Source organism: Syngnathus leptorhynchus, chromosome 2 (assembly GCF_054491065.1).
Source record: "Syngnathus leptorhynchus isolate UIUO chromosome 2, UIUO_Slep, whole genome shotgun sequence".
NCBI lineage: Eukaryota > Metazoa > Chordata > Actinopteri > Syngnathiformes > Syngnathidae > Syngnathus > Syngnathus leptorhynchus.
Window position 1 is genome coordinate 486,723 of NC_141196.1, and position 19,977 is coordinate 506,699.

The 19,977-nt window shown below is 52.5% G+C and overlaps 5 protein-coding genes across 18 annotated transcripts; 2 read left to right on the plus strand and 3 right to left on the minus strand.

The window, feature by feature from the left end:
- Positions 1-107: 107 nt before the first annotated feature.
- Positions 108-7,892, minus strand: efs (embryonal Fyn-associated substrate). Of its 4 annotated transcripts, none has more exons than XM_085905168.1 (8): positions 7,473-7,892; positions 6,727-6,852; positions 4,931-6,121; positions 4,607-4,717; positions 2,684-3,571; positions 2,551-2,607; positions 2,009-2,266; positions 108-1,697 (listed from the first exon to the last, which is right to left on the minus strand). In XM_085905168.1, the coding sequence occupies exons 2-8, from the start codon at positions 6,736-6,738 to the stop codon at positions 1,512-1,514; spliced, it is 2,703 nt and encodes a 900-aa protein (XP_085761294.1). In that variant the 5' UTR covers positions 6,739-6,852; positions 7,473-7,892; the 3' UTR covers positions 108-1,511. The 4 variants fall into 4 exon arrangements, with proteins under 4 accessions (XP_085761294.1, XP_085761295.1, XP_085761291.1 ...); XM_085905169.1 differs by having other exon boundaries at positions 6,727-6,848; positions 7,440-7,892; XM_085905165.1 differs by lacking the exon at positions 7,473-7,892 and adding an exon at positions 7,225-7,418.
- dhrs4 (dehydrogenase/reductase (SDR family) member 4) lies at positions 6,662-10,137 on the plus strand. Of its 7 annotated transcripts, none has more exons than XM_085905320.1 (9): positions 6,940-7,053; positions 8,045-8,151; positions 8,213-8,390; positions 8,455-8,556; positions 8,627-8,697; positions 9,134-9,185; positions 9,282-9,416; positions 9,775-9,830; positions 9,888-10,137. In XM_085905320.1, the coding sequence occupies exons 1-9, from the start codon at positions 7,051-7,053 to the stop codon at positions 10,000-10,002; spliced, it is 819 nt and encodes a 272-aa protein (XP_085761446.1). In that variant the 5' UTR covers positions 6,940-7,050; the 3' UTR covers positions 10,003-10,137. The 7 variants fall into 7 exon arrangements, with proteins under 7 accessions (XP_085761450.1, XP_085761440.1, XP_085761445.1 ...); XM_085905315.1 differs by lacking the exon at positions 6,940-7,053 and adding exons at positions 7,374-7,492; positions 7,588-7,689 and having other exon boundaries at positions 8,213-8,556; positions 9,093-9,185; XM_085905324.1 differs by lacking the exon at positions 6,940-7,053 and adding an exon at positions 6,662-6,854 and having other exon boundaries at positions 8,213-8,556; positions 9,093-9,185.
- On the minus strand, positions 10,026-13,954 carry tinf2 (TERF1 (TRF1)-interacting nuclear factor 2). Of its 3 annotated transcripts, none has more exons than XM_085905233.1 (11): positions 13,743-13,954; positions 13,236-13,438; positions 13,047-13,148; positions 12,889-12,984; positions 12,526-12,636; positions 12,345-12,453; positions 11,575-11,961; positions 10,972-11,269; positions 10,701-10,765; positions 10,459-10,594; positions 10,026-10,392 (listed from the first exon to the last, which is right to left on the minus strand). In XM_085905233.1, exons 1-11 carry the CDS (start codon positions 13,765-13,767, stop codon positions 10,326-10,328), a joined length of 1,599 nt encoding a protein of 532 aa, XP_085761359.1. In that variant the 5' UTR covers positions 13,768-13,954; the 3' UTR covers positions 10,026-10,325. The 3 variants fall into 3 exon arrangements, 2 of the variants coding, with proteins under 2 accessions (XP_085761359.1, XP_085761358.1); XM_085905232.1 differs by having other exon boundaries at positions 10,459-10,532; positions 13,743-13,952; XR_015064995.1 differs by having other exon boundaries at positions 10,310-10,392; positions 10,459-10,553; positions 10,700-10,765; positions 13,743-13,953.
- A 665-nt stretch (positions 13,955-14,619) lies between these two features.
- On the plus strand, positions 14,620-17,188 carry cideb (cell death inducing DFFA like effector b). The gene is made up of 5 exons (XM_085905364.1): positions 14,620-14,715; positions 14,835-14,949; positions 15,013-15,162; positions 15,465-15,655; positions 15,793-17,188. Exons 1-5 carry the CDS (start codon positions 14,690-14,692, stop codon positions 15,923-15,925), a joined length of 615 nt encoding a protein of 204 aa, XP_085761490.1. The 5' UTR covers positions 14,620-14,689; the 3' UTR covers positions 15,926-17,188.
- Positions 16,103-19,939, minus strand: gmpr2 (guanosine monophosphate reductase 2). 3 transcript variants are annotated; one of them, XM_085905259.1, is made up of 10 exons: positions 19,219-19,939; positions 18,887-18,981; positions 18,671-18,790; positions 18,506-18,592; positions 18,117-18,290; positions 17,963-18,044; positions 17,715-17,821; positions 17,479-17,521; positions 17,259-17,418; positions 16,103-17,184 (listed from the first exon to the last, which is right to left on the minus strand). In XM_085905259.1, the coding sequence occupies exons 1-10, from the start codon at positions 19,322-19,324 to the stop codon at positions 16,995-16,997; spliced, it is 1,164 nt and encodes a 387-aa protein (XP_085761385.1). In that variant the 5' UTR covers positions 19,325-19,939; the 3' UTR covers positions 16,103-16,994. The 3 variants fall into 3 exon arrangements, with proteins under 3 accessions (XP_085761385.1, XP_085761386.1, XP_085761387.1); XM_085905260.1 differs by having other exon boundaries at positions 18,509-18,592; positions 19,219-19,933; XM_085905261.1 differs by lacking the exon at positions 18,506-18,592 and having other exon boundaries at positions 19,219-19,938.
- Positions 19,940-19,977: the final 38 nt, after the last annotated feature.

The window sequence follows — 19,977 nt, forward strand, 5'->3', positions numbered from 1 at the left end:
CCTCTAGCGACCAGTTTCAGAACCACTGCAATAGAGCACCGCACAAAAATGTGCATTACAAAATCAAGCAGAGTAAAGCTATGAATGAAACAAACAAAACACGTCAATGATCATAATAAATATAAAGGTTACTTGCTTTTCTTCAAACTCGCAACAAGTGAAGTTTCCATGAACATTTGAATCGTACACAAGGTGACACGACAGCAGAAAAAAGGGATCGGAAGGTTTCTCAGAGCATGCTTGGAAGGATGAGGGAAATAATTCCTTATCCTTATGATCCAAATTCAGACGGACACTTGATTAGAGGCCTCGCCGAATGGCTTAATGGATCCGGCTTTGTACGACGCACAGACAAAACGTGGGCATGGTCCATCAATAAAGTGCCCCCCCCTCAAAAAAAAAAGAAGGGAGGGGGGGAAGCATGCATGTAACATGTGGCGTCTAACCAAGGAAGGAAAACAAGCATGGAAAGAGTGTTGGCTTGTGTGAATGAAGGCGGACGTGATGAAGCAAAGTGAAAATCATCAAATAGAAATAATCAGGATGACGGCTGGGAGGAAGAAAACAACAGTGGGGGGAAAAAAGAACAAAAAGAAAGGAAGGCAGGAAACAAGGAGAATATGAACAGGACTGAAAAAAGAACGGACAAAGGGAAGGGGGGAAGGATAGCAAGGCAAGATGGATGCATGGGACAGGGGTGCAAGAAAGGTAGGACGGAAGGAAACCAGGCTGGAAAGAGCCTCGGACGGGCGAAAAAAGGATGGAAGGAGGTGGAGGTCCAACGGAGGGAATCAAGTGGGAGCACGAGGACTGTTGCACGCGAGAAGGGAAGGGAAGGCAAGGCAAGCGGGGCAGGGAGGAAGAATGGAATCAAAAGGAAGCACAAAGGAAACCAGGTGCTGATAAACCAAAGGACCCAAAGCAGGCGGGAAGGCCAACAAAGTCACATCGGCTGAGTCACAACGCACGTCGTAACGTGTCGCCGCCACGCCGCGGGCGGGTAAACCCGGTCGGCGGGTTTTCTTCTGCGTCCAATGAAAAGATCCAACAGCAAAAGTCCATCCGAGTGGTTGCGAAATGTCAAGCTGATCGAGGCCGTGTCACTAGCGAGACAATATTGCCAGGTAACTCGGTGGAAATGAACGATTGTCTTTGTCCCGTTCCCTCGTTTGTCGTCAGACCAGTAACGGTCTACTGGACAAATTGCACTGAAATCTTGACACCGCCGCAGATTCTCAAATGTAAACAAAGTGGCGCAGTTCAAGTCGAGTCGTCCAGAAGTTTCAAGTCCTCAAATTGACGTCTCCCTCCAGTCCCCCGCCGCCGCTAGGGAGGAAACGATGGACTCGAAAGCAAAGCTGCAAAGAGCCGCCGAGTCGAGCCGCACGACCGGAGAAGCCACGGGGACGACAACAACAACAACAACAAAAAGGGGTCATCGCAAAATAAGGCATTTTCCCAGAGTGACAAAAAAGGTGAGTAGTGTCAAGAAGCTTTTCCGGCCCAAAACATCACGAAGAGATCTCGGCCAGGCGCTGGAGCAGAGTGGAGAAGCCGGCGGCCTGCTGGGAGAGCTCGGCGACACGGTCCACCATCTCCTGAGACGCCGACACCGACGGGTAGTTTTGGGCGGCGCCCTTTGTCGCCACGACGACTGCCTTCAAGGCCTGGCACAGGCGACCCCCGGAGGTTGTGATCTGGACGGGCAGCGTTTGGGACCAATCAGTTGATGGAGGGAAGGCAGACGAAAAGACAAAGAATGGAAGGCAGGAGCAAGGCAGGAAGGCAACAGGAAACAAGGAGGTGTGTGGGAAGGGAAAAAGGAAAGGATGCAAAGAAGATGAAAGCAAACAACAATTTAGGAAGGAGATGGAAGGACAGATGCCAGGAAAGAAGGAGAAATAAGGGACAATGAAAGGAGCAAGAAACCAAGATTGCAATGAAGAGGGAAGGAGGGATAAAAGGATGTATCGGCGCCAGAAAGGAAGTGGGGTCGCTAAGGACGCACCTTGGCGCGGAGGTCGGCCGAAGTGAGGAGGCGGGCCAGCGTGTCGCCGATGAACACCAGCTTGTGCGCCGTCACGATCAGGCTCTTGCCGCGCGCCACGAAGACGCGAGGCGGCTGGTTGCCCTGCACGCTGGCGAAGAGCACGTCGATGGCGTCGGCCAGGCACGACAGGTGAGCCAGGCTCTGCGACGAGTAGAAGGACAGCAGCTCAGAGTCCTCCAGGGAGAGGGACAGCGGCAGGGGCGGGGACGGAGTCAGCTGAAGACGACAACGACAACGACAAAACGGATTACAGCGCCCATCCCGTCCACAACCGGCACAATGGGACGACAGTACGGCCGGCGGGCGGCAACGACTCTTCAAAGACTCCTTGTCTTTGGCCGGCTGTCCCGTCTGAGGCCGGATTGTTAACCGAGACAAGCCAGCTCTTGTTGGCAGGCCGGCACTCCAGTATGGATGGATGGATGGATATTTGACGGCTCCGACTTCATGTCTGCCCGGGACCGACCGGGCGCAAAGGAAAGGCTCATTTGGGAACTTACCCTCGGCTCGGAGCTGATGGTTTGTCCGTTCTGAGGCAGGGGATGTTCCGGTTTTCCCTACGTCCGAGTGGAGAGCCAGTCAAACGACGGTGGCAGCAGCAATGACAAGCCCGCGGCGGCGCCCACCACTGACCTGCAGCTTGACGTATCCGACACTGTCCCCGTTGGGGACCGGGGCCGGGACGGGAGTCAGGCCGATCCCGGCGTATTCGTTGCCGGGATCCTCGTCTCCGTCGCCCGGGCTGGCCACCAGCGTCACTGCGGCCGAAGCGGGAGGCGGGGGGAAGGCCGGCTGAGGAGTCGGAGGCAGAGGCCTTTCCTGGATCCAGCTACTCTTACGGGAGCCCATCCCGCCTCCGCTCGACTTGCCGTCCGACACCGGGAGGGCGGGCAGCGGCCTGCGGGACAACGACTCCTGGGAAGGCAGTCGGGGGCGACCCTGAGCCTGCAAGAGGAGGGCGCTTTCCTCCAGGGAGCGCCGGACCAGGGAAAGGAGTCCTTCCGACGGAGGGGCGCTGCCCGCGGCCGATAGCGCGGGCAGGAGGTCCGAGAGGCGGGACCAAGCCAGCTGAAGGGGCGGCGGGGGGTCCCCGGAGTGGCTGGCTTTCCACGCCGAGAGGATTTCGGCCAGCGAGGCGGCGAGATCCCGAGACGACGGAGCGGCGGGCGAGCCGGACGCGGCGGCGCTCAGCGCGGCGTGGACCAGGCCAGAAAGCGAGGCCCTCCATTGGAGATCCCCGGAACCGTTGCTGGACACAGAAAGGCGGCGAGTGGAGGTGGAGGAAGACGAGGCCGAGCGGGGGAGGACTTCGGCGTTGGGGGCCGGCATGTCGTAGATCCCGCGGTCCGGGGATCCCGCGTTTGCTCGCTTTTCGTCGTCCTCCCCCATAAGGCCAGCGGCGCTGGACTCGCCGGGAGCGGCGGGCACACCCGGGAGGCTGGGTACGCTGTAGACGTCGTCGGCGCCGGCTCGGCCTTCCGACGTGGAGCCGTTCAGCGTGATGGTGGGGACGTCATACACCTGCGAATGGAAATTTGCTACGGTCAGCCCTTTTCCGTGCCGCCGACCCTCATCCGATCGGAACAAATCACAGACGTGCGCAGATTGAGCAAATATGCCAGAAAGATGACCGGAGAAGACCAAGCCGGCCCAAGTGGCTCTTGTGTCAACAAGCCGTCGTCGTGCCCAAAATGTTATTTCAAGCCGGCCAAAGTGGCTCCTGTGTCAACAAGCCGTCGTCGTGCCCAAAATGTTATTTGTCCCATTTTCCCGCCCAGTTAACGCTAAATGGAGCCCCGATGACTCCTCCAGACCGGACCTGGGCTTGATCCCGTCTGAACACTCCAAATGGGCTGTGTACTTGAAGCGCTTTTACATATCCCGATGAGGCTTTTCATCCCAATGAATGCAATAAACGTCGCGTGAACAGAAAGGGATTACGCTCGCGCTGGCGGGCCAGACGTCAGAACCTGTGGGAAGCCACACGCAGATGCTTCAAAGTGTCCCAGAGTACCAATTGAAGGCCGGGCGGGCGGGCGGGCGGGCGGGCGGGCGAGCGAGCGCTATATTTACCCGCTCCGACATCCTGGTGTCAACGCATACGCGGTCAGTGGGGCAAAAACAAGGCAACAGCTGGCGCGCACGTTCAAGGAGCAGATGAAAATAGAAGCGGCACCACGTGCTACCGCAGCGGGCCGACACAGGTGTGGCCTTGCCTCGGGCCCTTTTGTGGGGGGAAGGGGTATGGGAAGTGGGTTGATGGGATTTTGACATATGTTCAAGAAAGTGCACTTATGTACACTGACTTGGAATCACAGAAACAATCAAACACTGATCAAGTTTAAAAAAAACAATTCAAATAAACTCGCCACAAGCACTACTCTAGTCCAAATGAAACTCTTCAACTGACATCAATATAGTTTTGTGACACAAGCTGCCACAAGATGGCGCCAAGAATCACTTCCGTGGAGATTCTTCAAATGGGAAACGCCGCTCTCGACATTTTCTCAAGGCTGACGTCAACAGAGTGAAGAAAAAAAAATCCAAAGTCATCACCTCCGTCTCCGAGTCGACGTTGCGAGGCGTGTCGTAAATGCCGTCATCGCCGTTACTGAGGATTGGCGGCGCGGCGCGCTGCCACCGGCCGCTGGGTGGCGTGTCGTATACCTGTTGAGCAAAGAAGAAGCAAAAAGAAAGATTGCTGCAGATGTATAGACGGTGGAATCCAAAACATTTGTCAAGTCAACTGCAAAAAAAATGTCAACAAACCAATATGCGAGCGTAAAATGCGGTGCGCTAGCAGTAGCCAACGCAACGAGGGCAGTTGAGTCCAAGGTGGACAGCAAAGTGGTCAGACATCAAAGCCTTAAATATGCCAACCTGGTCATCGGCGGGATCTGCATAATCTTGAGTTTGCCCTTTGCCCTTGCTTTTCTCCAGGTCCCGACCGGCCTGCGCGTTCTCCTCCGGCGCCTGCGATCCGGGATCGCTCGGTGGGAAAGGCGCAAAGTGCTGGCCGTCTTTCCGCGTGACTCCCCTCACCGGGGGAGCCGGCGGCGGTGGCTTTCGGGCGAAATTGGGCGATCCGGGAACACGCGGGTGGCCGGCTCGAACTAGCAAAGGGGAACCTCTGTGGCAGGCGAGACCCGCTTTCCCTCTGGCTACGGCGGGGGGGTTGGGTGACGAGCTCTTGACGAGGGGCCTCAGAGGCGCTTGGGCGGGGGACGACAAAGTTCTTTGAAGGTTCACCGCCACGGAACAGGGGCTTTGGTACGTCCCGGGAATGTCCTGACCCACTTGGGATTGCTGAGTTCCGCTGACTGCGGAGGGCCCGTCGGGGCAGGCGGCCAGAACCCCTGCCGTTGGGGTCTGGTAAACATCCTCACCGGCGAGCGGCGTTCCTTTTGGCACCAAGTAACAGTCATCGGACGGCGGACCTGTGGTAAGCGTTTCCCGAGGGACGAGATACGTGGTGTCCTCGGATTCATCGGCCGCTCTCGCGACTCCGCCGGGTGAGAGGTAGACAGACTCGGGAGCCATTTGGGCTCCTGGCTGTCGGACATGCACAGCGGATGAGGGGAGCGGGCTCACCGGAGTCTGATAAAGAGCTACGCTCACGTCCGTGCCCCGTCCTCTTAGGGAAGGGGAGCGCGGGCGAGCCGCCGCTCCCATATCCCAGTCAGGTCTGGGTCGTGACCCGGAACTGGAGTGGGAGCGAGGACGACCGCCATCCGCCTTGCGAAGCTCGCCGGGTCTCGAGGCCGGGCCGGCCGCCCGGCTTTCGCCGGCGGCCGGCGGGGAGTGGTACGCGGCGGCGTCGTCCGGGCTGCCGCGGGCCAGGGGCGGACCGGGGGACGAGTACACGGAGTCCGGGCCGGGTGCCGGGGCGGTCTGGAGGAGGCGCAGACGATTGGCCGGGGCGATGCCCTGCCGGCCGTGCAGGGAGCAGAGCCACCAGCCGGGCCCGCCGCTTTGCTCCTGCTCCAAAACCATCAGGATGTCCCCCTTCCTGAAAGCCAGTTCCTCCGGGCTTTCTGCTGTGTTGTCAAAGAGCGCCTTGGCCAACACCGTCTGAAAGGGAGGGGACACGGATTAAAATACAACGCCCCTCCCCCCAAAAAACACAACAGGTTTTTAATAGTCTTATTTCAGACGGGCAAGACAAACCGGGATTTGTGCATCCCGAACAACAAGTACATTGATGGCAATGCTAAACAGCTCAGTTGTTTCGGGGCTTGAATGCAAGAGCCACAGCAGCGTCCGTCCGTCCATGACTGCATGGGGAGGAATAATAGACTCAAGCTCCCTCCCTCCATCCATCCATTTTCTCTAAGGGACATCCTCATCTGGGTCACGGGCCAACTGGAGCCATCCCAGAGGCGAGGTACACCCCGGACTGGCCAGAGTCTGCCGTTTGTCCGCCCCTTTGCCTGGATTTGAGTTCAAATATCAAACCTGCAGCCATCGCAAATAAGGATCAATGGTCAAATGGACAGAGCGGCTTAATGCTAATGAGTGGGATGAGCGCAGTAAGGGGAGGGGAGGGTGAGAGTCACATCTGTCCCTTGCTGTTGAGGGCTTAATTGCCACCCCCCTTTCGTTTTTAAAGCCTTCCCAGTGCCAAAATACGAGGTCCACCAAAACAGAACTCCGTGTAAAGACGTTTCGATACTTACAGAAACAGACATGGCTGGGAAGACGTGAGGCTTATTGCGTCTCGGAGAACGTCGAATTCGAGTGTTCCGATGGGTCCATTCAGCTCACATCGTCTCCGCCTTGTGAATCACAAACGCTGGGCCTGCCTGTGAGTCGTTCGGAACTGTTACTTACAGCACACGTTTGTCCAAATAAGACCGAGCGACACGAAGGCGACACGAAGGCGACTGGGCACCACCTGTCCCGTCATTCCACGCCCCAGTAACGTTAGAAGCTAACCTTAGCTTAGCATCCGGCTCAGCGATGAAATACTATCCGAATTGGTCGTTTGCTCTGCTGGATCAATGGTAAATGTCTCCATTGGGATGTAATTCACGAGCGCGGCCTAGGGCGCTAACGTAAAGGGCAGTACTAAAAGGCTTTTTCCGCTCGGCACTTTCCACACAAAGGAGGTCAAAACCATCCGAGGTTTGCTCGCAGTGCGTGCCGTAAAAAAAAAAAAAAAAAAAGTACATTACCTTCCTCGTTGGAATTCACTGCTAAACTACAAATCGGCGTTGAGGGCGAGATGAGGTGAAAGCGCTTCTCAAGCGTCGAAAACCCCGTGGCCATTGGCTTTCAATCATTTTTGACCGATGACAACAAAATGACGCTGACGTATTCGAGTGAATTTACAAGTAGCCTGGAAGCGCTGATGCCCGCCTACCCAACGCAATGAACGCGATCCAGTTACTTGCCAGATCGCACAGCTCGGTCACTCGTTCACCTTCTGATGGGCTCCTTGTCGTGAGTGGCGTTGAATGGCTCGATTAAAAATCGCAGCGAATCAAACATTCGTGAGCTTTCAATTCAATTGGACATATGTATTTTTGAAAGGACAGACTGGGTGATATCAATGTGAAAAAATACCAAAACGAAACGAACCGATATTGACTGTTAACCCGGAAGAAGAACTGCATTTTCCTTTCACGAAGAATCCAAAGGTCTTGACTTTCCTTTCCTTTCAATGTATTAATTCCTCATTCATAAAACGCCGTTAATTTGAGTGATTAATGCTCATGTTGAATTGTGGCAAGATAACGCGACTTCCAACGACACGAGTGTTACGCTTAGCGGTGGCAGCAGGTTCAACTGAAGCTCCGACCAAATGTGGATAGTTTTGTTTTTTTGTGCGTCTTTTGAAGCCAATCGGATTTTAAATTTGCAAGACAACTGTCCCACGGTGACATCAGCACTAAACCTCCTCTGATTGATATAGCACTCTTGTTGTCCAAGTGAGTTGAGTGGCATCTACAAGCAATTCTAAAACAGAAGGACTTGCCTTTTGTGACCCCACAGGTGATGTTTAGGTCTGCCCTCAGGTGCCTTCCCGTCTCAGGTCACAGAGGCATGTCTCAGAGTAGCCTCGCTGGCAAAGTGGCCATTGTCACGGCCTCCACGGCTGGGTAAGCATGTTTTGCCTTTCAAAAGAAAAACCCTAAGGCCCGGTTTGTTTTCCGGCGCCAGCATCGGCCTGGCCGCGGCCCGAGCCCTGGGCGAGAGGGGGGCTCACGTGGTGGTGAGCAGCAGGCGCCAGGCCGGCGTGGACAAGGCCGTGGCCCTGCTGCGGAGCCAGAACATTCGGGTCACCGGCACCACCTGTAACGTCGGGAGCCACGACGATCGGGAAAGGCTGCTTCAGACGGTGCGGCGGCGGCAATACCTAACGGGTGCGCCGCCCTGCAAATCTTATGGTGGATTTCACGCAGACTCTGGATCAGTGCGGCGGCGTCGACATCCTGGTGTCCAACGCGGCGGTGAACCCTTTCTTCGGAAACCTCATGGACACCACGGAGGAAGTCTGGGACAAGGTTCGTCACGTAATGGACTTTTTTTGGATGTTTAAATCTCAAATTGATTGGCGTGCCATCATTATTTTAGGTCATGTCCGTAAATGTAAAAGCGGCCTTCCTCATGACCAAGTTGGTGGTGCCGCATATGGCAAAGAGGGGGTGAGTTTCAGAAGTGTGCCTGAGTTTGTGGGTGGGGTGGTGAAAATGAGTTGAACCTTTGTGCAAAATGTGCAATATAAATGACGTTTTGATCCACTGATTGAGAGAAAGCATTTATATTATCGAGTCCTCTTGAAATTTGGTTGATCAAAATACATGTAGTCATCTCTTTGAAGTTTTATACATTATAGATAAATACATATGTTTATAGAAATACTTTGCCTAATATGGTAGGGAAAGATTGGGCTTTTTTTTTTTTCATTAGTCAAGTCGATTTATATAGCTCTAAATCACAAGCAGTCTCAAAAAGCTTCACATATACAAAACAAACTGACAATTATTCTCAAATAATTAGGGGATTGTATGAATGTCATCACTCATTCTTTTTGTCTTAGGTTGCGAGAAAAATTAACAAAAAGTTGTGTGCTTCGTTTAGCGGGGGAAATGTTGTGCTTGTGTCCTCCGTGGCCGCCTACCAACCCATGCAGGTCAGCCGACCAGCACCAAAGACCGTAAGCGACAACTTGCGAGAACACCCCCCCCCCACACACCTTTTTTTTTTTTTTCTCCCCCTTTTTCGACAGGGCTTGGGTGCGTACAGCGTGAGTAAGACCGCCTTGGTGAGTCTGACCAAGGCGCTGGCCCCCGAGCTGGCTCAGAGCAACATCAGAGTGAACTGCGTGGCCCCCGGCATCATCAAAACGCACTTCAGCGCCCCGGTGAGACATCCACTTTGGCCTTGAATTGGTAAAAGGAAGCCAAAAGAAATGCAGTCGGGCAAAACGGTTAGCGGCGTTGAATTCTGAGTTGGCAAATTTCATATCAGCCTACTGACGAATGAATGCGCCAAGCCGTTGCTTGGTCAATATTTGGCTTTCTGATTTGCTGGACACGGTCAACGAAAAAAATAGACTTAGCGGTGGCGGTTGTTCTGGTTTGGAGGCCGCGTTTGGTGTTAGTTTGGCCAAACTATCACACACGACCGTCGGGTACAAACGGAACGGCGAGGCGCCACCGGTCGAGCGGCTTCCGGTTCTTTCAATTCGATTGATGAGTGCGTTTCCTTTTGCTTATTAGTTGTGGGAAAACGACGACATCATGGATTACTTCAAAAAGCAGATGTGCATCAAAAGGTAGGTCTCGCCACCTCTGGTCGGCGTACGAAACGGTGCCACTTTCTTGACCCGCAGAGTCGGTGAAGCGGAGGAAATCGGGGGAGTGGTAGCCTTCCTGTGCACGCAGGAGGCCTCGTACATCACGGGAGAGACCATCGCAGCCACGGGGGGGATCGGCTGTCGACTGTGAAAATTTTCCCCGGCTATCGAATGTTTATTTTTACACTTAAGCAAATTTGAGAGAGAGTTCAATGCTGAATACGGTGAAATGTTGCGAGGGAGGAGGGGCTTCCGCTGCCAAATAAAAAGGAGACAACACATTTTCCCCTGTGGAAAAAGCGCCCCGAGTACTTTCCGGAAGTGCGGTACAAAAAGGTCCCAAACGTCCAAATGAAAACTGCATTTATTCCAAAATATGAGCATTTTCCAATCAAACGATTGCTCACGTAAGACTGAAGCGGTCAAAGACACCATCACGGTGGGCAATAAGCAGCACGGTGCGCTTCGGCAGCTTCAAGAATTCACGCAGGGTGGGCAAGAACGTGCCATGTTTGCTTTTGCGGTAACGCTTGAGAAATAGCTGAGGGAGACCAACGACAAGGTAGGTCAGGGGTCAATTTGCACGGGAGAGAAAGTCTTCACTTACTCTCTCCTTGAACTTCTTGGTGCCTTCGTCCTCAGAGTCTGCCACGTAATCCTCGCCCGAGGGGACTGGCGCCTCTTCACGCACAAAGACCCCCCCAAAAAAAAAAAAAAAAAAAAACAAATCTGAACATTTGAGACTGTGGGAAGCAAAGTAAATAATACATGAAAATGAATTACATTTGAAACGTGATACGTTTTTTTTTTTTTATACAAGTTTTAAAAATCAAATGTAGAACTTTCTACCTGTGCTGCTGCGCCGCTGAGGAGACGACGACAAGGCACCTCCGCTTACTGACCTCGGACGATTTCTGTCGAGAAGATTCAAAAAGAAAATATCTACCAGTTGTCCTCGAGTGGTGTTTAGATACAAAATGGTCGCTGATGTCCAGCCACAAAAGGATGAAGTCACGAGTGACTTGCAAACTATCATTTGAATCTACTTGACATGAAAAGCGTACATGGCCAAAAGACGATTTCCGGCCGAAGCGAGCTGATTGACCGCGCGCTCGCTTACTCTTTCTGGTCGCCGTTCTTCAGCCCGTAGAAAGACGCTGCTCCTAGATGGAGTTTTCCAATCAGCACTTTGGCTTGGCGGGGCTTAAGGGACGTTAGCGCTTCCCCGTCGCCGCTCGCTCGCTGGCGTCTAGCGAGGCTGCTCTTTGAGGTGGCCGGCCTGCCGCCATCTGGCTCACTGCGGCTTCTTTCGGGGGCGGCCCGATCCTCGGACGAGCCGGTGCCCCGTTGCCGATTTGAGGCCACGCTTCCGAAAAGCTCGGAAGGGAGGGATGTGGAGACGGAGTCATCCGAGTTTGCTGTCACGGTTCAAAAAAACAATACGTCATTCACATTTGACTTTCCAGCCTTATTCCGAGATGGAACCAATTCACAAAATTCAAGATTGCAACATTTATTTGCTCTTGTAAACCTTGGTTGATTTTTGGCCGCAATTCCAGTGACAATTGTCATGCCGCAGGCTTCTCCATACATGATAGAAAGAATGCTAACAAGGTCCAATGCGTCATATTCCTTTCCTTATCAGCCACGTCCGTAATGAAATGAATCCACACCACCAACGTTGGATTGAAGCAAAAAAATGAAAATATTCACAAAGCCTCACTTTTTGGGCCAGACGGCGTCGCTCCCCGACATAGCTCGGCGCTCGACAGTTTTGGAATCACCAGTCTGAGTCGGCGGCGTCCGAGGGCCGCCGCGACGAGGCTGTGACGCTTTTGGGACGTCGTGGGTTCCTCGTCGCCGGCCTCGACGCAGCCGCTCCTCCCCGTCGGCCCGCCGCCGTCCCGCTTGGCCTTCTTGATTGCCGGCGCGTGGTCGCAGTCGGTCGGCAGCCCGCAGATTGCGGCGGCCACGGGCGGCGTCGGGTCTCGCTCGCGCATCGGCCGATCCCCGCGAGAGGTTGACGACCCGGGGCCTCGGTGCAGACTTGAAGGCACTGTTCCGGAGACGGCTGTCGAGATGGAGTCCGCCGCGGTCGGTGGGAGGGATGCTATCGGGAGTATCGAGAAAAAAATTAAAATACAGCGAACAGAGCACATCCCGTCGTGAAGGTTTGGTAAACGTAATCCATATGTCAAACTTTGTTCACGCAGCTTTGGCAACAATTCCATGTTCAATTCCAATGCCACAACAACAGCAACTAAGCCCATTAGCTTTGTGCTAACAACCCATGTAAAAGGCCAATGACAGGCTAACAAATAGCATTAGCGTCACTGTTCTAAAAGCCTTTAGGAAACGGATATGCAGACACGCCGCAACAATCGTGGACCCCAAAGGTCCTTTTATTTGCTATTGAAAGCAAACTTGATCCCAATATTCAAACGTGGAGCAAAAACACCACAACGGCGCTGGAGGCCAGCCACGTTCGCTCACCTGAGAGACAGGCTTGATGGTCGAGCAGAGTCTTGAGAAGCTGGGGCTGGCTGGCGGCACGGGCGCACTCTTCCAAGACGGCGGGGTTCTCGCTGAGCCACGACACCGTCTGCGCGCACACGCTCTTCAATTGGGGCCAGGTGCACGGAGGCTCTCGCCCGCCCCGCCCTCCCTTACCGACCTGGGGAAGGCTGGGCACCGGGAGCAGTTGATCCAATCGAATGAGAAACTCCCACAGCAGCTTCTCCAGTTTTTGCTCGAATAATGGACCGTAGTCCTCCAGGAACTCCTCCTATCAGTAAGAAATACAGCAAAGAATTGTTATTTGAACAACAAGTCTCTGATTCTAAAATACAAATTCAAATCTTTCTTAAAATACATTGCCTTTGTTACGAATCACCTTTTAGAAAATCCAGATATTGCTATTACGTTTCAACTGATTTGAACAACAAGTTTCTGATTTCAAAATATTTGTTCAAAGATATTGCTAGCAATTTTTTTTGTTAGCTCAACAAAGCATTTTGTTACAAGAGGATGTACTCGCCTGGAAAAAGTCCTCCTTGGCAGCCGAGTCAGTGAGCAGCTCGTGGACCAGCGTGTGAAAACTCTCGACCGATTTTTTCACCTTGACGTCAACCTTCTGCAGGGATAAAAGCTGGTTGAGCTCACGTGAGACACAAGAAACCAGATGAAGGCGCATACCGCGGAAGAAGCGGACGGGACGGAAGGAGCTTTTATCTTTCTCAGGTGGGTCCCAATGACGCTGGCATCGGGTCGCGGGACACGCAGGAGCTCCAAGATTAGCTGGAATGGAGGCAAAGCGTGAGGCACCGACATTCCGCCGCTTCCCTAAAAATGCTGCAAAAAACGACTGACAAGACACCCACTCACTCGCGTTCTCAGCCCCAACGCCAGCTTGGCCCGGTGCCTGGAGGTGAGCAAGTCGGACACGGCGTCGCAAGTGGACTCCACAAATTCCGCCAGGACACCGTACTGCGCCATGTCCCGCTGCTTCATGACCTTCCAGAGGGCGGCGGATAGCAAGCGCACGGGCGGAGCCAGCAGCTGCAAACTGGCCAAGGGATGACTGACACCTGGACAGAAGGCAGGAGACAAGGGGAAAATCCAGCATCTCCAGACTATTGCAGCCAATAATCTGGTCTGGGGGTTTAGGGGGATTGGAATTGACGACAAAGCAGAAGGTCCTTGTGTCATCGTGTGATTTTTTTTTTTTTTTTTGAAAGGTACGTATATGGGCTAGCACTTCAACAGAAGATAAGATGGACCACTGATGAGGAACAATGCAAAACAGTGAAAAATGCTTGGATGCTAGTCCATTCGAAGTGAGCTATGATACGCATGGTTCAACGAAAGCTCGTTAGAAAGTCACTCACTCACCAGCATGCGTGTCGTTAGACGCCATCGGCAATGGCTCCGTTTGTTGTGAAATCTCGAAGAAGGAACTGACCTTTTGGTCACTAATCAAACGAGCGACTGCTGGTGTTGAAGTGACGGTTGCGTCGCGCTTCTACCGCGCTTGCTTCCTCCAAAGTTTCGACGCTGACGTTTCTTGTACTCCCGCCTTCCGTGAAGTGTTTCGATTTGTACTTTGTGCGGGCGGGCGGGCGGTGCTTAGACAGCCCGAATGGAAAAAACTTTCTTCTGACGTGTCTGAGCAACGCAGGATCAGAAACGAGCGCAACTACATTTTTTTTCCGGATATGACGCAATTGAGCGCCTTTTTATTTATTTATTGATGTTTGTAATGCAACTTATACAAGTAGGTGGGTGTACTGACTTGTATAAAAAAGAAGAAATGACTCAATAAGTGAATACAAAAATCAATTTCATGTTCTAGCAAAATGTGCTAGCGATACATCTGAAAAAAAAAATACTTACTTGCCTGTCTTGGAAGTGTTTTTTCAGGCTCGAAATTTTGCACCCCATTCGATTGGGTTTTTATAAGCTATCTTAGCGCTCTCTATTTACAACTTCCGATAGTTTTACATCTGAAAATGTTGGAGAAAAAAATTACAGCTATCTTTTTTTTTTTTTTTCAAATGTTGGGAGTCAAGTTAAAAGTGTGTCCGAATCAATACATTCAGATGAACTTGAAAGAGTGACAAATTACACTGACATCCGAAATGGTGGCGCTTTGCCGCAAGCGCCGCAAGCGCCGCAAGCGCCTATTGGTATTTTTACACTTGTGTGCACAATCTGGATGAACTTTGCCTTGGTGTTGCTGAATCTGGATGGTCAGCACTCGAGGAGCAAAGTCCAGGATGCGCTTGTTAAAGCTGAAATTGTGAGTGTGAAGTCACACCCGTGAGAACAAGCGACTCGCAATGGACGCAACGTCGTCATTGATTAAGTAAGTAAGATTTTGGTGCGGTTAGATTGTGGCAACGACTTCCCATTTTCCTAAATTCAGAAGAAGAATTCCAGGCCTTTGAGACGACCCAGCTCAAGATTGTTTTTGCGTGTGTGCAGGTCGGTAACCAAGCGAGTGTGGTCCGCGCCCCAGCGTCCGTTCAGGGTTCGCAGTCCCAACCGAGAGGCCAAGAAGGGCATCACGGCCGGGACTTTGGAGGAACTGAAAGAGAGGGTGATTATTACGCTGCTCTAGGAGTTTCCTTGTGGGCTTTCTTTGAATTGTGTCTGGCTCCAGGTCTGTCAGGCGCTGTCGCTGGTTACTCTGGTGTCCCTGGTGTGCGAAGAGGACGGGACGGAGGTGGACTCGGACGATTTCCTGGCGACGTTGCCGGACAACGCCGCCATCGTGGCCCTGGAGCCCGGTCAGACGTGGCGACCTCCGTCGGTACTGGAATTTGTTGATTCAGTCAGACATTTCTGCTCTTGATCCCCCCACACACCCATAGATCAGCGCGAGTCCTAGTTTCAATTTGCGTCTTTTTATGATTTTTTTTTGTTCCTTGTCCCGTTGCAAAAAGCCACTTGAGACTTGAAATGAGTGAGATCAAGCAGCACCCTAAAATAAATGCAGCCGTGGCAATTTGGGCGGATAGATTGTAATGCTCATCCCCCTGAAGGGAGATGCTATCAAGTCACTGAGCATCTTTGGACGAGCGCTTCCTAACTGTTCGTTCCCAATAACCTCAGGGTGCCTCTGTGTCCCGATGTCAAGACAAGATCAAGTCCAAGACGGGAAAAGACATCGCCAGCGTCACCTTGGACCTTTACAAGATGAACCCCAAGGATATGTTTGGCTCTTTGAGCGTGAAGGCCACTTTTCAGGGCCTGTACTCGGTCAGCGCCGACTTCCAGTGTCTGGGACCCAAAAAAGTTCTCAGGTGCGCAGAACCTCCAAAACATTTGTTGGCATTTATCTGGTTCTTATATTCTTTTTCAATCATTTGTATTTATTTATTTTTGTCCCCTCACGCGACAGTGGGTTGATTATTTGTTCTTTTTATTTTTTTTTTTGCAGAGAGGCCCTTCGCGTGGCCTCGGCCCTCCTCAACGCCGCCGGACACCTGCTCATCACTTCGGCCTCGGTGATCCGCCGCGTCATTGAGGGCGTGGAGCTTTGGCAGCCCCCGCAGAGGGCCCATCTAAATTGATGAAAAAGCATCATTTTGATTGAGCCACCGGGAGCTTCACATTGATTTTGTACATCATTCCAAACTTTGGTGCGGGTCAGCGGGTGGGCTTTGGTTTTTTGTGAAACATGTGTCATGGCTCATCAGCCATTCATTCATTCATTCATTCATTTTCAAGTGGAGAGCGGACGTAGCACGTGCAGATGTGGAAGAGCTGTATTGACTCGTACATGGATGCGACAGACCTGACGTGTGGAAGGAGCACTTGGCAACATTACATGAGAAAGCAAACATCACAAAAACACCCGAGGTCGGTGGCGGTTAAAAACAAGCTCACGGAAGAGAACGCTCGCTTCGCTCGTTTGCATACGACATTGAGGCCTTTTATCAAATTGAATCGACTGGTCCCAAAAGGACAAATGACGTAGCATAAATAACGCCACTTTCTGCAATGACAGGGAGAACAATCAATATTGTTCCACTAGATGGCGGCAACTCCACGCAGCTGTCGGTCACTTCAAATCGGCCTCTCAAAGAGGAAATACATTTGCGATCACAGTTCATCGAGATGGGCCGACACATTTTGGCTGCGCTCAAGGACAAAAAATCAAAGTATCATTTTGCCGCCAAACTGGAGGGAAGGAATGATGTCCAGTTGCATTTGTATTCAAATCAAAGTTGTGCTTTGCTGCTGCTATCTTGGTCCAATAAGTGCTTTGAGAACTTTTGTTCAGGCAAAAAGAGTGCTTTGCTGCCATCTTGGCATCAATGAAGCATGTTGGAATGAGTTGAGGAGGCTAATTTGCACAATGTTGCTTAGCTGCCGCGAGCTGTGTCAATAAACTGAAACACAACAGCGCTTCGTCATCAGAAACCGTTTTTTGGGGAGGGTGCCCACGGGGCTCACGCTCCAGCGGACTTTCTCGAGGGGTTTGTCGCCGTGAGGTTCTTTTCCGGTGTCAAATATGAGGAACAGACATTCATTGTAAAAGTTGAGCTTACGGAAGGAATCGGGAACATCGGCGAGCCCGATGGGAGTAGCATAGTAGGCGTGGCGTGGCGTACAGTACAAGCGGCGCGGAGGACCGGCTCAGCCGTCGTTGCCGAAGACCGTGTTGAGCTGCTGGGTGACCCTGATGAAGGTGGTCCTGCGGCTCAGCTCCTTCAGCTTGGCCGCACCCACGTAGGTGCAGGTGGAGCGCACCCCGCCCAGGATGTCTCGCATGGTCACCTCCACGGGACCTTTGAACGGCACCTCCACAGTCTTGCCCTCAGACGCTCTAGAAAATCGGGGTCATTCAAAATCAGCCCAAATCTTCTTTGGTGCTCTCTTTTTGCAGATTTCGGGAGCGACCTGTACTCGGCCAGGACGCCGGCGTGCTTCTTCATGGCCACTTCGGAGCTCATGCCGTAGAAGAGCTTGTACTTCTTGCCCAGCTTTTCGATGGTCTCGCCGCCGCTTTCCGAGTGGCCCGCCAGCATGCCGCCCAGCATCACAAAGTCCGCGCCGGCACCTGACGGATATCGCCGCTTTAGTTTCCCCAAAAAAAAAAAAAGGACCTTTTCCAACTCACCGAAAGCCTTGGAGACATCGCCGGGGCAAGTGCATCCCCCGTCCTGCGGAAGACACGGACGGCATGCCTGTCATCAAGCGGGGCTCTCTCAAAGAGTTTGGGAAACAATCAAATTCTCATTTTAAGATTGTGACTTATGTCACAACGATGATTACGACGCCGATTAGAGATAAAAAAAAAAAAACGACTGTCCCTTCCCGTGGAAATTCCGCCATGGCTTCCCAATGGCGGCTCACCGAGATGATGTGGCCATTGAGCCCGTGGGCCGCGTCGGCGCACTCGATGACGGCGCTGAGCTGAGGGTAGCCCACGCCCGTCTTCTTGCGAGTGGTGCACACGGAGCCTGCGGAAGAAAATCACAAAATGGAGGCAAGGCAGCCGTCCACCGATGGCAACTTTTACAGGTTGCGACGTGCTACCGCTCCTTTTTATTTGTTTCTTTTGTCTTCAGCCGTTCACAGCGAGTCTCGGCCGTGGCGCTCACCCGGTCCGATGCCCACTTTGATGATGTCGGCACCGGCCAGGATCAGCTCCTCCACCATCTCTCCCGTCACCACATTCCCCGCCTGCGAGAAGGGGGCGAGCTTGGAATTAACAAAGGAAGGTCCAGGATCGGCCACGCGGAGACTCCGACCGACCATGATGGTGTGCGAGGGGAACTTGTGCCGCACGTCCTTGACAAAGTGGACAAAATGCTCCGAGTAGCCGTTTGCCACGTCCACGCAGATGTAGCGTAGGCGCGGCACGGCAGCCAAGATGGCCGACATCTTCTGGAAGTCCGCCTCGCCGGTGCCCGTGCTGACCGCAAGGTTCTGGGAGGGAGGGAGGGTTAGGGTGTTATACGACGTAGAGACTTGCAAAAGTGCAAGGAATCAATTGGAACCAATGCGGAATTGATAACATTGAAGAGATGGATTTTGGCACAGCCAGATTTCAAATATTTGCAAAAACACCCCTTGGAAAAAGTCCAATTCTTTTGCACATCTTAACATCTCCACACTTTTGAAAGAGGAACGACATCACGTACTACCTCGAGGCATTCTGGGTGCTCGGTGGCAAACTCCCGCCAGTCCTCCACAGAGTAATGCTTATGGACCGCGGTGAAGACGGTGAACTAGTGGAAGACCAGACGAGAACTCATTGCGTAAAGAGGTAGCGACGGTTCCGAGGAAAGGTTTTCCGCGTTGCCTACCTTGTTCAACGCCCGGGCCATCTCAAAGGTGCCCACTGTGTCCATGTTAGCGGCAATGATGGGAATTCCCGTGTAGCTGCCCTTGGAGTTCCGGAACGTGAAGCTCCTCAGCAGGTCCACCTAGATGGATGGAGACAATGTGGGTCACCAACGACCGACCGACCGACCGACCGACCGCGTGCGTCATCTGGAATATAGTGGTTCATTTGCATCTACCTCACTCCTGGATTTGAGGGTGCTGCGCTTGGGCCGGAGTAGCACATCTTTGAAATCCAACTTGATGTCATTCTCAATGCGAGGCATCGTGGAAACTGCATGACAAGTCACCGCGCTTTGGTAACATCCGAAGCAATCGTTGACGATCATGACGAGTTAGTTGTACTAAACCGGTGGCTACTTTGGATCTCGTCCCGCGGTAAGAAAAAGTGCATTGGGTTCAGATTGTAACGACATAGGTAGTTAACATAGGTTAAGACGGCGATCGACAACATAAGGCGTTCAATTGCCATCGAATTGAATGCCTTGTGTTGTCAAAAGAAGTCACTTACCGGTTGGTTGGTCGCTCGCTCGCTCGGTCGCTCGGTCGCTAAAAAACGTGAATTGTGTCACCTTCGATGAACGAGTCGCATTCGGTTCCGGTAGGAGAGAGCGCATGCGCAGTTGCGCTGCTGAGCGGAAGGCAAGAAAAGACGCCTTGTAGTTTTTGGACGTCGAACGAAGCGTCCGGTGAGAGAGAGAGAGAGAGACAGGCAGGCCCTTGGACTACGGCACGGAAATTAATCCGAACAATAAGCGTCACGCTTTCACCTTCCTTCCGTACGTCAAAGCCGCCGCCATGTTGCGCCAGGCAGCCAGGCGGGCAGGCGGGCAGGCAGGCAGGCAGGCAGGCAGGCATTACGCTACGAGCATTGGCGTCAATTTCGTTTGATTTGATTTGTCAAAGACAATGGAACTAGATGATAAACGGGAACACGACGAGTCGTAGTTGAAGAGGTGAGTTCCTAAACATGCCTCAAACTCCTATCTTTCTCTTAAAGTCTGCTGCAGCGCTTTTCAAAATGAAAATGCATCGCACATAAATGGTGACTACAAATTGTTTCTAGGTAAACTATTGAAATCTCAATGATCACACGCAAATGTATTGTACTTTAAAAATTAAAACGTGACCAGCTAAGAGCCGAACAAAAGTATTCTAGTATATTCTGCGCTGGACCTCCCTTGTCAGGTGTTTGGAGCACAACACACTTCTTCAGGGACAATTTCAGGACACGCTGGAAAGAAGCTCTCTCTCTCTCTCTCTCTCTCTC